The sequence below is a fragment of the Falco naumanni genome, chromosome 2, assembly GCF_017639655.2.
Source record: "Falco naumanni isolate bFalNau1 chromosome 2, bFalNau1.pat, whole genome shotgun sequence".
Taxonomy (NCBI): domain Eukaryota; kingdom Metazoa; phylum Chordata; class Aves; order Falconiformes; family Falconidae; genus Falco; species Falco naumanni.
Window position 1 is genome coordinate 30,271,561 of NC_054055.1, and position 16,037 is coordinate 30,287,597.

At 46.5% G+C, this 16,037-nt stretch overlaps 1 protein-coding gene across 2 annotated transcripts in view; it reads right to left on the reverse strand.

The window, feature by feature from the left end:
* Positions 1-920: 920 nt before the first annotated feature.
* Positions 921-16,037, reverse strand: part of THSD1 (thrombospondin type 1 domain containing 1) — a 28,991-nt gene continuing 13,874 nt past the window's right edge. Inside the window, exons 4-5 of one of the 2 annotated variants that reach the window (XM_040584477.1) lie at positions 8,634-8,792; positions 921-4,222 (exon numbers count right to left, since the gene is read on the reverse strand). In XM_040584477.1, coding sequence (XP_040440411.1) covers positions 2,847-4,222; positions 8,634-8,792 — 1,535 coding nt within the window. In that variant the 3' untranslated portion in view covers positions 921-2,846. The remainder of the gene's footprint in view (positions 4,223-8,633; positions 8,793-16,037) is intronic. The other variant, XM_040584479.1, reaches the window with a different exon arrangement.

The following is a 16,037-nucleotide window of genomic DNA, read 5'->3' on the forward strand; positions in this document are numbered from 1 at the left end:
GGAAATCAACTACAGCACCAAAGAGACGGCGTTAGTGGTTTGACAGTTCACTGAGCAGGCAATAAGCCATCTGATAATGGAGCATCAAGCTGGAAATAAAAGTCCACAAGGCTTGGTCAGACAACTGTTACCCAGTCCAGCTCCCCAGTGAGTGTGCAGTAAGCGATGTAAAGCCCAGAGTAGAGAGCCTCTTCCCCCTTCTATGTTAATACGGAGAGGCAGGCAATATATTTGGACTGCCTTCAGCCAGCATGAATATGTGAAGGTGCTTTTTTTTCTCTTTCTCTGAGAGAGAAAGGGACCAAGATCTGACAGGCTGGGAGGGAAGGGGTCTGCCTTGCTGCCTTAGATGCAAGATGTACCTAAGTAAGTGTAGTGCATTACAGTAGCTGTTCTGAACACAGTTCGACCCCGAGACAAGGTTTCAGGAAGCAGCATCTGGCTTAAGAGTGAGGGTCCCCCTCCTCTGCCACGCAGGGAACCCCCTTGGAGATGCAGAGGTCACAGGGCTTCGTGTAGGACCCTGCAACTCCCACAGCAAACCCCAGGAAGTGTTTCAGAAGTCTCTTTACCTTAATAAACAGGGTAAAATGCCACTAGCTAAGAACTTATTTGATCTGAAGGCTACTGCCAAGCTCAGATCACTCCCACTGAGGGTTAGGAGACTGCTTGCTGAATGTTGCCGTGCTGTACATTTGATCTCCTGTTTCTCCAGGGCCTCCCGTGCTGAGAGGCTCGTGGAAGCTGTAAATATTGTAGCCCTGTAGCTCCAGCGCTGACAGATCACTGCTTCAGGGCAAATGTTCTTGACACTGTGGAGTTTACCTTAGTACAGGGGTGGTAAGTAACCTGAGCAGCAATTGCTTCAGAGCTCTGATTTCCAGCTCATTTAAGTCAATTTAAAGACTCATCAAATTTGATTAGCTTTGGATCACTCTTCAAGTGTGGACATGTTCTCAAATGCTTTAAACAGCACTTCAAGTTGATGGTTTATGGGAATGCATAGCTGGTACTAAAGCCACGCTGGGCCAAAGGGCTGAATGCCGACAATGCAGTGTGCTGGCACAGCTCCTGGGAAAGAGGGAGTTCGCATCACCCTGCGAGTCAGATCTGGCGCTCCAGCAGCAGCTGTGAAATGTTACCCATCAAAAAAAGGCCATTCAAATGGTGGGGTTTCATTCTGGCAGCCAAATGCCGAGTGTCTTGCTCCTCCTAGGCTGTCACAGCAAGACCTGTTGCTGTGTGCCTGTCAAGTTACCTGTGCATACGCTTTGGATACTTCAGTGGGGTGCCACTGGTAACTGGCTAATGCACAGTGATGCTGCTCTTCCTTCAAAATAGTTGGTTTGGAGGGAAAAAAAAGTGTGGCCCTGTGAAATCTAACTTTCTGGTCAGAAAGCCAGTGTTGAGAGATAGCCAGAGAACTGAGCACATGCTAGTTTCTCCCTCACACCCACAAGGCAGGCTATAGGGCATGTAGGGTTGGGCTCCTTATGGGGGAGTTGTTTTAAGACTGACAGTCCTCTGCCTGAAGCTATCTCCTTTCACTCCATCCTCCATGGGCAGCACCTCCTCTTTTCTTGTTTTTGCCCAATAGCATTCCCTTGGTCTTTGCAAACTCCCTGAAGAGACGGTTATCCTAACAAATGGCAAGCAAAGTCTCTGAGTCATTCTCACTGGCCTGAGCTCTGTCTCGGTTGTTAATTGGGGTTTCAACCCAGCTCTGAATACTTGCAGCAGTGTGTAATCACCAAATTGTGATCTCTGGTTTTAAAGCACAACAAAAAACCCAAAACAATGTAACTTTTGTACTTCACCATGATTCTCCAGGAATCACCAGATGTCGAGCCACTTTATTTTTTCTTTTTGTCCGCAAAACAGGTATTCATCAAATAAATCTGTTGTTCACTGGTTTTGTTCATAATTTATTTTGAGCTTGCTGTAGTAGTATTATTGTCAGTTATTTACATTTTTTAAAAGTTTAATAAAGGCAAAGATGATTACAGAAAAGATGGGTGATTCAAAAATTCTCTCACTGTCTTTTACCGATGCTTCGATGCTGACATAACATTTCTGAGGACTAAAATTTGATGATCAATTTTCTCTGCCCTCCCAGCATCATGCCTTTTCTACTAATCTCCCGCAAATATTTGCACATTACTGTTTTCTTAACATAAATATTGGCAGACAGAAAATATCAAAGTCTTGAATGATGAAAAACACCTCCTCAATTTTAAGTTCAGTCCAAGTATTCAGCATCAATTGTTTGCACTTTCATGCAACCAGCTAAAAAAAACACCACCATATGACTTATTTGAGCAACTACAAACGACGAATCAACACAGTTCAATAACAACTACCAGAAAAACAATGAAAACTGCTCGCAGCTTGACGTTTATGTTTTCTAAATGGCCAATGATCCACTAATTAGGACAGATGGTTGAGGATACTGGACAATAGATGCTTTAGGATATCATAATCTACTAGTACATGGTCCACAAGGTGAGAAAGGCTAGATCAGTGGCATTCATCACGCATGACGCACGAAGCGTGACTGCTTTACACAATAAAATCTGTTGGCTATTCCTGCGTCACACCTTCACTAACATGTGCTTTCCCAGGGTATTTTGTGTGTATTGTACACACATACATACAAAAAATAATTACATGGAAGCACTTTCCAGTAATTAGAAAGGAATGTGTTCCCAGAAGCCAGACTTGGGGCATTATTCCCTCCTGCTCTGTGCAGAGGTAATGCAGTTCCTGCTGCCCCTTCCACCAGAAGCCAACCGACCCTGCAGACCCTCTCCTGTGCACGCCCCTCCTGCAGGGCTGCAATGAGTCACTCAGATCACCAGCTTCTCGATGCTTAAAGTACTTGTTTCATCCTCTTCATTTGAGCCGAAATACCCGGGGAGGTCGATCATCTGCTGCTCTGCCTCCGTTAAGCCAAAAGTAGTATTGTCATAAAAGGCAAACTCAGGGTCCAAGGGGAAGCTCTGGCACTTGTCCCTTCGGTACTGGGCAGGGCTCACGCCTGGGCCTCTCTGGGAATTATCCTTGCCAGTCGAGCCCGCTTCCTTCCGCCACGCGCCTCTGGGGTTAGGTGAAGGGCCCCTCTTACTACGGCTGAGCTCGGGCTTATCAGCTGCCTTCTCCTGACCAGCAGGCTGGCGGTCAGTGATCAGGTCCAGCTTCTTCACCGGGGGACCTGCCCTGTGGTGGCCCTTTGTGCCGTGGCCCTGTGGTTCGCACCCCAGCACAGTGCTGTGGGGCTGATCCAGCTTTTCACATGTGTGATTGGTGTTCCTCGATTTTGGCCGCGTCCTGTCCTCCAAACCCTGGTCCCACGTTCTGGTCCTGGAGTTGTAGAGGGGAGTCTGTCGGGGGGTGAGGGTGGACATACTTCTCTCTCTGAAAGGCCTGGCCTTTTTGGTTTCATGGAAACTGGCTGTTCTTCTAAACTGCGGGTTTCTGTGACAGCCCCTCTCGGGTAAGTCCCCTCTGTTATCCTGGTGCTTGAAATGAGCTCTTCTTACCAAGGTCTGAGTAGGGCTCATGGCAGGATTGGCCTGTGAGAACGGAAAATCCAGCCTAGGGTGAGAGCTTTCCCCCAGGAATTTGGGCTGACTGGCTGGCTGGTCCAGAAATGGAGATTTGATCCTAAATTTGTTCGCCACTGCCTCCTCTTGGTTCTCCCCACTCAGGGGAAGCATCGTGGTAGCACCAACAACCGTGTCCGTGAGGGGATTCTGAGAGACATGGTACACCTTGGTGGTCTCAGTCAGCCCTTTCTTCTTCATCTCTTTCAGCTGCTGCTGTGCCAGGCGGTAGCTGAAAATCGGAGGGATTATTTTTTGTGCGTTTGGCTGAAAGTTTTCGCTTCCAGAGGCATCATCTTCTTGGGCAAATTGGAGGCTTCGCCTGTAAGTCAGAGGAATGTTAACAGGGGCATCCCCTCCTTCGGCAAAGCTGTCCCGCTGCTTGTTGCCTTGGCAAATGTTCTCCTCATCAGAGTTTTTCCGGAAGCTGGGGGAATGGACGGAGTTTCGGCGGACAGCAGTGCTGCACTTCTGAGCTCTACAGAGCTTCCTCCAGAGGGTGATGAGAACAGTGGCAAAGATGATGAACAAGCATAGGGAGATACCTGTGACGGTGACTATATTATTTGCTTTCTGGTCCTCTCCTGGCTGGACAGAAGGTGGAGTGGGAGGCCTGATAGCTGTAACAAAGAGCACACATGTCTGTCAGAGTTGCACTGCCATCAGCACTTTGGAATTTTAGGATGGATACGTTACTGCAAAGAAAAAATAACCAATTAATACAGTACAGGAAGCTGTCCAACTGCCATTAAAATTTGCTCATTGGAGATGACTTACTACCAATGACTTCAAACTGGCAGGAACAGATCTACTTACTTTGCACCAAGGCTCCCATGGACCTTTTCAATGTAATCTTTACTTTTTCCTGTTCCGCCATTTCCTTAAGGCACTCCTAAATACGTGTAAAATGGGATAACACTATTTGTCCTCCTTTATGAAGTACATTAAGATCCTCTGGTGAAAGGTGCCGTAAAAGGGGAAAAAAATAACCCGACCCACATTAGTCCTTCAGGTACCACTTTAGACTTATTTTTAGGATAGCTTAAGCGGGTGTGAGATTTTCAGTGAGCCTGAAGAGCAGAGACAGCACTAGCATGGGCAGTGTATCTTTTCTAAGGAGTCCTCTGAGGATGATTCTTCCACTGCTGCCTGATGTCACAGCCCCAGAGGCTGAAACCTTCCCCCACTACAGCAGGCTCCCAACTGAGAAGGCCACTGCTCTCATGTCCCTGGCATTCTAGTATTGACACTATTCTGTCGTGGACTGGAGATGGGCCTTCAAAGAGGGAAGAATATCCTGCAGCCCTCCTTCACTAAGGTAGTGGTCAGTCACTGGAACAGGCTCCCCAGGGAAGCAGTCACCGCACCAAACCTGTCAGAGTTCAAGAAGCATCTGGAAGATGCTCTTAGTCATGTGGTTTAATTTTAGGTAGTCCTGCGAGGAACAGGGAGCTGGACTCTATGATCCTTACGGTTCCCTTCCAACCTGAGATATTATATGATTCTAATCTGGAATGTGAACATCTCAGAGCTTTCCACATCCCTATTTAAACCTCTCACCTGCCCATTGCACCTCATTACAGAAGGCTGAACCAATGAGAGATTAATAATTCTTTTTGTGGGTGAGGTCTCTAGCATTTCAGATGCAACCCTGAGCAGAATATAGCACGGTGGAAAGTGGATGATTTGGTGCAGCAGCTAATTTTAGTGTGTGTTAGCACTCCTCAGTTTCTTGTGGCCAAACGTCAGCTGTCAGGCCACAAAAATGCCGTCGGAGGATGAAGCTGCTCAGTTGTAGTTGACAAGAGCTGGCCACAAAGCTGTGAGCTCAGACTGAACCACTTAACAACCCTGTCCCAGTCTCTAGCTTTATCCGGAACCCAAAGCCTTCCATCAGAGTGATAGACAGTCTGTTGTAAAACTTGGCAGGTGCTCCTGCCAGCACCACAGTGACTGTCCAGGCATAGGAAATGCGTCTGCAGAATAACAAGAAGGAGACACCATGTACTTCCCATAATTCAGAATAATACTCATTCCACAGCAAGCTGGTAGCACGGCTATTAGTTGGGCAGGATGCACAAATGCACTGATGAACACAGACCAGAAGGTCTCAGGCTGCTATGACAACAGACATGCAGGGTGCTGCGCTGGGCAGGAGATCTGTTTCTTTGACTCAGGACCACCCGACAGTCCCAAGCCCTTTGAAAAATCCTGCCATTGGGTTAACTCTGACCTTCATGTCACTCTGAGAGCTTGACATCAGCTTAAAGAACAAGACCACCGCCTGCTGAGTCCTTTTTGGAGGATGTCTAAAACTTGCATTCAGCCCAATGCCACCACACCAGAGCATGGAACACTGCTGTTGTGGGGCCTGAGCAGGCAGTGAACATGCTGACCTCAGGGAAGAAGGCAGGACCAGCATTTGCTCTGTTCAGTACCACCACAGCGGAGCAATCCCTTCATTGCTCATCCTTCCCTCAGGCCAGTTATTTTCTAAAGACTCCGTTTTCTATCTGTAATGCAGATACTGTGCTGTATTGTTTGGAGTAGAAAGCTAACAGCTAGGGAATGGCGAGGTTTGAAACAGGACTTAGTTGCATAGATTTGCCACTCTCTCCTCCTCATCTACCTCTGCCCCTAGGCTGTGTGCTGGTTTCATTTATTCAGCCATTTGCTCCATCTGCTGGACTAATGACTGCAAACACAGTTATGCTGAAAAAAAAGCTTGCCTGCTTCAGAAAGGTGCAGACAGGCAGGGGGTGGGGAAGAGTGACACTCCCAGCTTGAGATCAGGCAGCAGATGAACACTGTAATATCACGGTGTCAAGTCACTTCTCAAGCATCCTAGGATTCAATGAGATGAAATCATGTAGGTGATTCTGTAAAGAAAGCTGCCTGACATGGGAGCAGGAGTATTAGAAACCACGTGCAAGAGAGAAGCGAGGCAATTCCTCCAGATGATCCCAGGGCAATGGGTGCAGATGCAGGCCTCCTGTGCATCTGTGTTTTCTATATATAAACCCTCTTTATCAACCCATAGACCTCGCTAGAATCTGAGGATTGTCCAGACCTGCTGAGTACTGTTAGGCTGTATCTCTAACCAGGCTGGCACAGGACGGCTGATCTCTCTGGAAACCACCATATGCATTATACAGTTGCGCACCTGCATAGAAAGAGTGACACCTCTGAGAAGCACCAGAGTCCTGTCACTGCTGTGCATGTAAAGCAGGGTGCATGCACAAACCCCGTGTCCAGCACATGCTCCACATGCATGGACCATCCTCTGGGGAGCTCTCTGCACTGGGACTGCCCTCAGAGCTCCAGAGGAGTGGGGTGAAATTGCCCAGCAAGGAGCAAAGCCAAATACTGTCCTTACAGACATACCCCTCCGGCAGGTAACAGGAGGCACGGAATAGCACAGCTCAGTATCAGCTTTAGAAAAATACCAACAACCCCACTGCATTTTGCTGGTGGCATTACTGCCCACAGCATTCTGACTGCTCGGCATAGAGAAGACAACCAGACCTAGAGCAGGGAATCAGTTTTAAGCTGGGGCCCTAAACATTTGACTTGTTCCTCCCTGCTTACACTTGCAGCGTTACAATACAAGCAAACCCACATGGCCAGCATTTTCTAGTCATTAAAAACATCAGACAGTTTAACAACAAGCTGTTTAAACATCGCAAGTGCTGCACAAACACTGACAAAGTGCACTATCTGACTTGATAGAATACAATTTTTAATATTTTCCCTTCGCCTGACCTGTTGTTCAACACAACCCACTTCTTAGAGTGCTCCCGATACATTTCAGTCCTGCCTGTATACTTCTGAGGTCTTCATTCAACAAACACCCTAAAGCTGGTTCAAGCCAACATCTCCATTTAAAAAGTCGTCCTGTGGTCTTCCTGCTCCAGCTACACATTCTCCCCCTCTCCTGTCCTTCCCTTTTCAGTGGCCGCGTGAGAAACAACCTCCCTACTTTCCCAAACTGTCAGTTCTTTAGGTGGCTGCATTCCAGTTCTCCACACAGCACTTTTGCCAGCACAAGAAAGTTCACGGAAGCAGCCAAAACAAGGGGTGAGGCATTGCTCACTTTGCAATAGCTTAAAATATCTGCTAAATTACATCCTGAGAGCTTAGGAGCTTGCACAGTCCCTGGGCACCTTCCCTTCCCCATCCCTGTCCCCTGTGGCACCTGTGGGACAGAAGGCATTGATTGGAGCTTGTAGATGAGCCCGTTTCTGAGCAGATGGACCTCTGGGGCCCCTTGGCCCTGCTGTAGCAGCTCTCCAGTTCCAGAGACAGCACCCTCCTTTCCAGCAGGGAGTTTGCAAGAAGCAAAAGTTTAGCATGGACTAAGCACCAGCACCCTGTTAAAAGGGGCCACTTCTGCCCCTTATGATGGCTGCAAACACTCAGCTATGGGGCTGGCACAGCCTCATCCAGCCTCACCATGGCCATGTGGCTACTGTAACCCCCTCTCGCCTTACAGGACTCTCAAGTCTCTTGTATCCGTACCCACTGGCCACCCACCGGCACTGGCCAGTCTGCCCTGTCACTGGCCCACAGTAGTGGCAGGCTGGAGCAGGGGGAGACCTGGCACTGCCACCTCAAAACTCCCAGAATGGGAACCTCACTGTGGGTCTCAGCTGGAACCAGCCCTCTTTTAATAGGTTTCCACTGCCTGGGGCCTTTGGCTTTCAGTACTGAACATGTTCTGCTAGCCCCAGGATCTCTCCTTCAGCCCTCTCTGCTCCCTGGCCATGCTGGAGATTTTAAACCCCTTCCATAGCACCCACAGGATTCAGAAATCTTCTTACACCTTGGAGCCCTATCTCCAGCTGTCCTACAAACACATGTAGGCTCCCACCCTACTCCATCAACTGCAGGAACGTGACACCCCCCCACAATCAATATGACTGAAGGAGAAATCAGATACTTCCATTTTACAAAGCCCTTCTGGTAACAGGCCCTTTGCTTTTTCCAGGGGAGACATGCAACCACAGGGAAGAGGACAGCAGAGCTACGTACACAAACACTCCTCCAGTGAACACAAGGAAGTCTCCCTCGGTGATCCAGCACAGCCTGGTTTTGCCGGCGAGGAGGTGAGGCACTCTCTGGAGCGCTCCCGGACGCCGTCCCCACAGGTGACACTGCAGGGGCTCCAGGGCTGCCATGGGCTCCACGTTTCTGCAAATACATAAACTCACAGCAATAAGGAATGCATCTGCCTCCTTACCTTTAAAGACACAGCCATTTGCCTTCTCTTATTTGAGAAAACCAGCAATAAATAACCTAACAATCCAAACAGCAACCCCAAAAGAGCAAGCAGCATCCAGGGACCTGCTCCTGTTCCCATCAAGAGTCTGGGGCAAAGCTTCCACTGTTTTCCTTTTCTCACTCCAGTGCCAACGAGCAACACAGCAGTCGGTCAACTGGCAGGCAGGTCCTGCCTGGAACAGCAAATGGAAATTAATCCACAGATCTCTGGAATGGGTTAGTAATTTATATATTCATCTAATTCCTGCCTGACAAATAGTGCTTTTACAGCAGGATAACTTCATTGACTAAAGTGTAGTTACTCCTGATTTATATGATTGTGAAAGGAGGATGAGCCTACAAGGTCTAATGAAACGGCAGTACTGGGGTTTTTCTTTATTATCTTCTCAGCCACACAACCATGTTATTGAATCACTCATTTGACAGCTTACAGGCCCCTATTGCTTATGGTTAGACAATTAACTCAAGATATAATTTTGCAGGTTCATTTATTTATTTTAAGTGGAGGCAGACTCAAGTTCTAATACTACCTCAAACATTATCATTTTTTAATGTTTAATGAAATCCCCCTTTTGCTTAGACAACATCCTCATCCGGTGTTCAACACTCAAACTTTACAGCAGCAAAAACCCAAGAGGGATAAAGGGACCGTTCCTGCCCATATCTGGCAGCTGTGACACTGAAGCAGGACCACAACTTTAAATTGCAAACTAACGCATGAGTCCAGGTGTAATCTTAAAGGACAAAACCCTGGGGACTCTCCTATGGGTCAGTTGACTTGGTGGCCTGGTTTTGAAACCTGCCAGAAAGAAAAACAATACACCACTTAACTCAATTTCACCACTCACAGCTAAAGTGGAAAAACAACTAATTAAAAAAAAAAAAAAAAAAAAAAAAAAAGAGAAGTAGATTAGGTTTGTTAAAGTTTGCTCTTTTAAATAATTTATGGTGCTGCCACTGCCAACACAGGTCATGATCTTTAATTTTATGACACAGTTGCTTTGCTGCTAGCATGCCCCTGAGCTCCTGGACAGTGACCAAGTTACCATATCAAAGGACTAGACAGTGTTGCATGACTGGCTTTATGATTTCATGTTATCTTGGTTGCTCTATTGTTCACAGTGTGTTACTATTTTTAAAAATAATTTTTAATTTTTGTCTAACAAAAATTAAATACAGCTGTGTTTCAATGAACATGAAATTTTAACTGGTTTGGGCCCTGTCCTATGAATTTTTGTGCGCACGCCGGCAGGAATAACGTTAACACAAGCAGCGTAACAGAACCAGCGGGGCTGGTCTCCTGCGTGCAGGTACTCACCTGCATTGCAGGATGGGGCCCAGAGGCTTTGAGCTTACACTTGTGCTGTCAGCCAAGGCTGTAAAGCGTGTGTGGGCACATACTCACGCACATCTGTGTGCATGCACGTTAGAGTATGTCTGCCTTGCCTAATGCAGAGTAGAAATGGGCATGGCAAGACGCCCTGGTGGTGCTGCGGTTGTAAAGCCCACACAACACCAAGTGACCTCTCCGGCTATTTGCCACTGACTCCACAATACTGTGACATCCATGATCCCAGGCTATCTTTCACTTTGTGCTCTTTGTGCACCTCTCTGCTTTCGCCCCTCTGTTTCTGGAGCTGGAGAGCTGCTACAGCTGGGGTGAGGAGCCCAGAGGCAGGCTGAGCTTTTGCACTCCTCCAGTTTGCAGCTGTGTCAGTTCCCAGTAAAGCGCAAAATGGAGCAAGATTGGATGGTGCGTGGTCTCAGGAGGAAAAGGAGTCAGAGGATGCCAAGGGGAGGGGAAATGAGGGAGCTTGTTGGGGTAAGGATCTCTCGAAGGTACGACCCTGGACAGTTGCAACGTCACATCAGCTAGTGAGCAGAGCTATTAGCGAGGGCAGGAAGGAAAAAAGGCCGTAATTTAGTCAGGGCTCACTGATCCATCCTCCAAAATTACTCAAAAATGACTTCATGGTATCACAGTATTTGGGGATCTCGCAACACTTTTCTTCATATCAGTATCATGAAAGACTCCAGCAGCGTCCCTCATCACTGGCAGAAGGCGGCAGCCCAGCTGGAGAAGCACCTACCTCCTCACAGACTACTTTATGTGAGCAGCTTGATGAGTCTCTACCATATTTTCAGTGTGTGAGCTAGCTCGTTTCCTTCTCTCCACACTCCTTGTTCATTTAAAATTCTGTTAACTACAGTGAGATATAGACCCAGATCCTGAAAGGTTCCAGTTGCCTCCGGTATTAACACTGGTGATAGTAAAGGGTGCTCAGCAGCCTCTGCATTGATGCCTGTGGGCTTCAACGTACAAGAACATTTAGGATGAGTAATTTTCTAACTTTGACGTCAAACGTATGATGTGCCCATTGCTCCAGGGCACTTTTCACTGACTTCAGCTTCAGCTGAGGGCACAGAGTTCCTTAGCAAAAACACCTGGCATCCATAGCTTTGGGGCTAAGAATATGCACCTTAGGCAACAGGAGAGCAGGAAATGCTCCAGCTCCCACGAACGACGGGAGATTTAAACTCCTGCAACTTGTTCTGCAACCTCCTGCAATTACCAGAATGTAAAAGAAAATGAAGCATAGTTTATTCTCCCCCAAGGAAATGAAATGATTAACCTTCATTTAAGACAAAACAGATCCAAAGCGCTAGGGGAAAACCCAGAAGGTACGCACCGCAAACTAGCTCTAATAAGTGTGAATTTTTTCACATACAATTGAGGAATCAATTATCAACGTGAAGACATCTAACTGATGAGTTAGTCTGAAATAGCTGACAGTTGGCAGATCTGCCAGCATGAAAGATAAATGCAATTAACTGTGTTAATTGTTGCTCTGCATAAATATCTCCCCTCAAATTTCTGTGTTCGTAAGACTTTGAGCATGTAGTGCTATCCAACGGCACAGCCAGCAAGGGTTGCTGAGAGCATCATCCTTACAGCACATGATAGTCCTAAGCACTTCAACAAGACCAGTGATACAGGACAAAATCACTAATTACTTACAGGCTCATGTAAATGCCTGCACTAGCCTGGGGGATTGCAGGATATTTGTGGAAACTGAGATAGTTTTTAGGTCCTGAGCCTGGGCGCACACACATTGTATTGGTCTTTGGATAAGGCCTGGGCAAACACTCTTCTCAGCTATTCCGTGTTTCTCTCTTCCCATGGAAATGAAGCCTGGGTGCACCGAAACGGTGGCATGCTCCAACAGGTTACTAATTTGGACAACGAAAGGACGAGGATCTCTTTAAAAGACAAAAACCTAGACTCCACCTGGGCAAATTACAGACATCTTTAAGAATCATGGCAGCACAGCCTAAAAATTTTTTTCAGAAGCCAAGAGCTATCCCAGTGATTCCACAACACTCGATTTATTCCTAAAACGCTGAGGGTGTGGAGATGAAGTATTCACTGACACAGGAGAAGCTGATGGGGTACAAACCAGCCCTAGCATACCCACATCCCCTGCATCTGCCTGTTTCTAAATAAATGCAAACCAGATACAGATTCAGGCAATAGAGCTAATTAGTTCCCAGAGTTTCCTACAGATAGGCAGGTCTGATTCACACAATCTTATTCAGGGAGTGAGAATTTGACGGAAGCCTGACCCCTAGATACTCCACTTACTCTCCTCCTCCCTTACTGACCACTTTTCCCTTCAGAAGGTCTTCTCCTGCCTTCCTCTTTGCTGGCAACAGCCGCACTTCTTACATCTTGCTGACCCCTCAATAGCTTTTTTTGACAGTTAGCAAAAGACAGATGAAAAAAACTAATCTCTGCTGTCGGCAAGTGCAAGAAACTACTGGGAGTCACACCGAAGTTGAAACTGGTCTCAGGAGTGTAACTAAGAACTGTAAAAGAAAGTTAATTAACACCGGAAATATGAATAAAAATTTCTATGGGCATATTACTGATTCATGTTATCAGTCTCATCCCTAATGTTTCACATGGGATACAGGCTAGGACATGGAACATCCTTCTAAGGAGTGCGTTAAGTCTCACTTCTGGGGACACTTAAATTCCAGATGAACAAAGCACAGGATAAAGCATTGAAAAGAATGAGCCTGCAATGCGTCTGTTGCTGGGTAAGATGATCTAACAGAGTTTCCTACCTCAGACATTCAAATAATCCAGTGAAACAGGGAAAAAAGTAGCTACATGAATCTCCAAGTCACCTGTGTGAAACAATTAACATCCCACTGAGACGAATGAAATGATTCACATCTCACTGTTATTTTTTCACAGGTTCTCCAATTGGAGTCTAAAGAAAGCTGCACAAGTGCTAGCTCACAGATGTATTCCCCACCTTTAAGAGACATAGTCACAGTCTTAGGTAGCACAAGGTTGTTGCAACTCATTTTGAAGCTGCTGCCCTGGGCTGGAAAAGCTGCTGCCCTGGCCTGTTCAAGGCCACTGGGAGCCTTCTCCTTCCTACCCTAGACACAAGCCAGATTCCTGTTCCACAGGCTGTACTAAACCTGGCTGGGATGAGGAGTAAAGGGCACGACTGACAAAAGGTCAGGAATACAACTGATGCCTGACCCATGGAAAATGGGTGTGACAAAATAATCATATTTTATCTCATCCTCTGTGGTTTGGATAAAGATAATTTTAATGATTTAGGAGCTTTGATCTTTTACAAGACAATATCTCTGCTTCATAACAATAGAGCATACGCTAAATGAAGTAAGAACTGGCTGAGTGACAGATTTGATACGCAATTGTCAACAGAAAACCATCACCGAGTGGGAATGCATTTGGAGACATTCCAAAGGGATTAGTATAAGGCTCAGTGCTGTACAGTGCTCGCCTAGTTGACATCAAAATAAATATAAAACCATTACTGAGAAAATATGTCACTCCTGTGATGACAAAAATAGACAGTGCAGTTGTATGGAGCAGTGTGGGGTACTTGCTAAGTTAGAATAACTAACTCAAGCAAAGTAGATCATAAATCGGCAAAATGCAAAATGCAAAAGAAGGAATTCTAATTGTACCTGCGGGAGGGTAGATTACATACTGAAAGGTCATACACAAAAACAGCTCAAGATGAGTTTACAGGGTAACATTTATGGCAAAATTAGCTAATGCAATTGGTGGAATGAAAGCAGAGGTAGGGATAAGGAGAGTGCTACTGCTCAAGCAGCATCAGTGAGGAGGGCATCTGAATACAGCACCCAAAGCTGGTACTCCTGTTAAATAAAAAGATTTAAAATAATGGAAATGGAGCCAAAGAGAGACAGAAAATTAATCAAATCCTGAAGAAAATGCCTTCCAATTAAAGACTCAATCTTTTCAGTTTATTAGGAAGAACACTGAGATAATCTGGAAGGACTGAGATGATCTGGGTGTGCAAATGCCTTCGAGGGGGGTGGGAGACTGGATAGGAAACAGCTGTCTCCTCTAGCAGAGAGCAGCAGAGGAAGAGCCAGTCGCTAGAGGATGAAGCTAGATGAGCTTTAGTTATGAAACACACAGCTTCCTTTTTTAAAAAAAAATAAGTCAGAACGCAGTATTAAAAGAATTTATCGGAAAGGTCTCTGTTTTGTGCTGCCTTCAACAGAAGACTAGATAACTCTCTGGAGGATAAGCAGCAGACAAATGCAAAGACTAGCTGTGGGGCTCAGCACCAGGGTAACTGGATGACAAGTGATGGCCCATGCTGCACAGGAGCCCAGGCGAGAGGCTTATCAGCTCTCCTCCCCTTAAACTGAGTGAGTTCAGGAAGCCCAAAGCAGAAAATCAGTGACTTGAGGAGAGGTGTCTGTTGTGCAGCAGCCGCGCATTTTGCACTAACAGCTATCGGGGTCTGGGTCCACGCAGGCCATCTCGCAGCGCCCTGCAGCAGGGTGAGGGGGCTCAGGAGAGCTTTCCCAAGCAGCCAGGAGGCGGATGGCCATCACAGGCGGTTCGGCTCTCTCTGCCTGTCGTGGCTTCAGGCTGATGCGCCCCTCCCAGCACGCCCCGCTCCTTTCAAACGCTGCCTGCGGGCTTTGAAGTCTCGCAGATACAGGCACAAAGTCAGATGTGCTGCAGTCTAATTAATTTCAGGTTGACATTTTATTTACGGCTACGCGGTGTGGTTTCGCTTTCATCGGCTTTGTAGATTTGACACTTCTAACTTGGCAGCTATTGACTTAACTCTGTTCTTCGCCGGCATAGCCTGATTCTTTCGACTGTGGTTGTAAGGGTGGTACAACTGGGGAGCCCAAGGAAACAAAGCAGATTGCAGGGATTCATCGCTTAAGGTGGATCTCATCAATTAAAACAGTTAAATATTGGGCACTGAAACATATCTATGTCATATCCTAGGTATTCATCTGTCAGGGTAATTATCTAGATCATATCAGTGTAACATACCACCCAAGCACAGAGAAAGAGTTAGAATTCTATCTTCCTTTTTTCCTTGAGAATTATCTCCGTTACGAAAACAATATGCTTTCATTTTTAGATAGACTTTCTTATGCCAAAGGAAGAAAGAGAGTGCCAACAGAGAACGCAGATGGGAAGTTAAGATGAAGAGAAGAACTATGTACCCAGGTTGGCATGTGGTGAAAATAGAGGTCATTTTTAGTACAGAGTATTAATTAAACAGCTAACAGTTTTAGAATTTATGAAATAGTGCAAAGCTAGACCAAGCAATCCTAGGAACCTAATTAAGGTAGGCTGTGTCTGGACTGTGTGCTATGGAGCATGTCCTACAGTCCTGGTCTCCTGATGATCCCACTTAGCTGCCCATGAAGCGCAATGACCGTTTTTTGGCTTGAGTTCCTGCACTTCCTTTTCAGGGAGACCAGGGCGGGGAGGTGTTGAAAACTGTGCACACCTCAAAACTTTCAACCCAAGCTCTTTGAAGTGTGCAGATGGGAAAGACTAATTCATGACCTATAGACACAAGCCTGCTCCAAATGACAGAATTTACTTTTCCATTCCAGGATGTAGGCAACACAGGCTAACCCAACCCAACCCCAATCCCCTCGTGCACATACTGCCCATCCCGCACTGTGGTTGCCTTCCACAAATGAGGGATGAGGACATTTGGCTCATCTGCTTCTTCTGCCATGCTACTGTGATTTGTAGACTCTGTCAAACCAAGGACTGCCACCTCTGGAGCTAGAGCTGCATAAGATGTATAGATA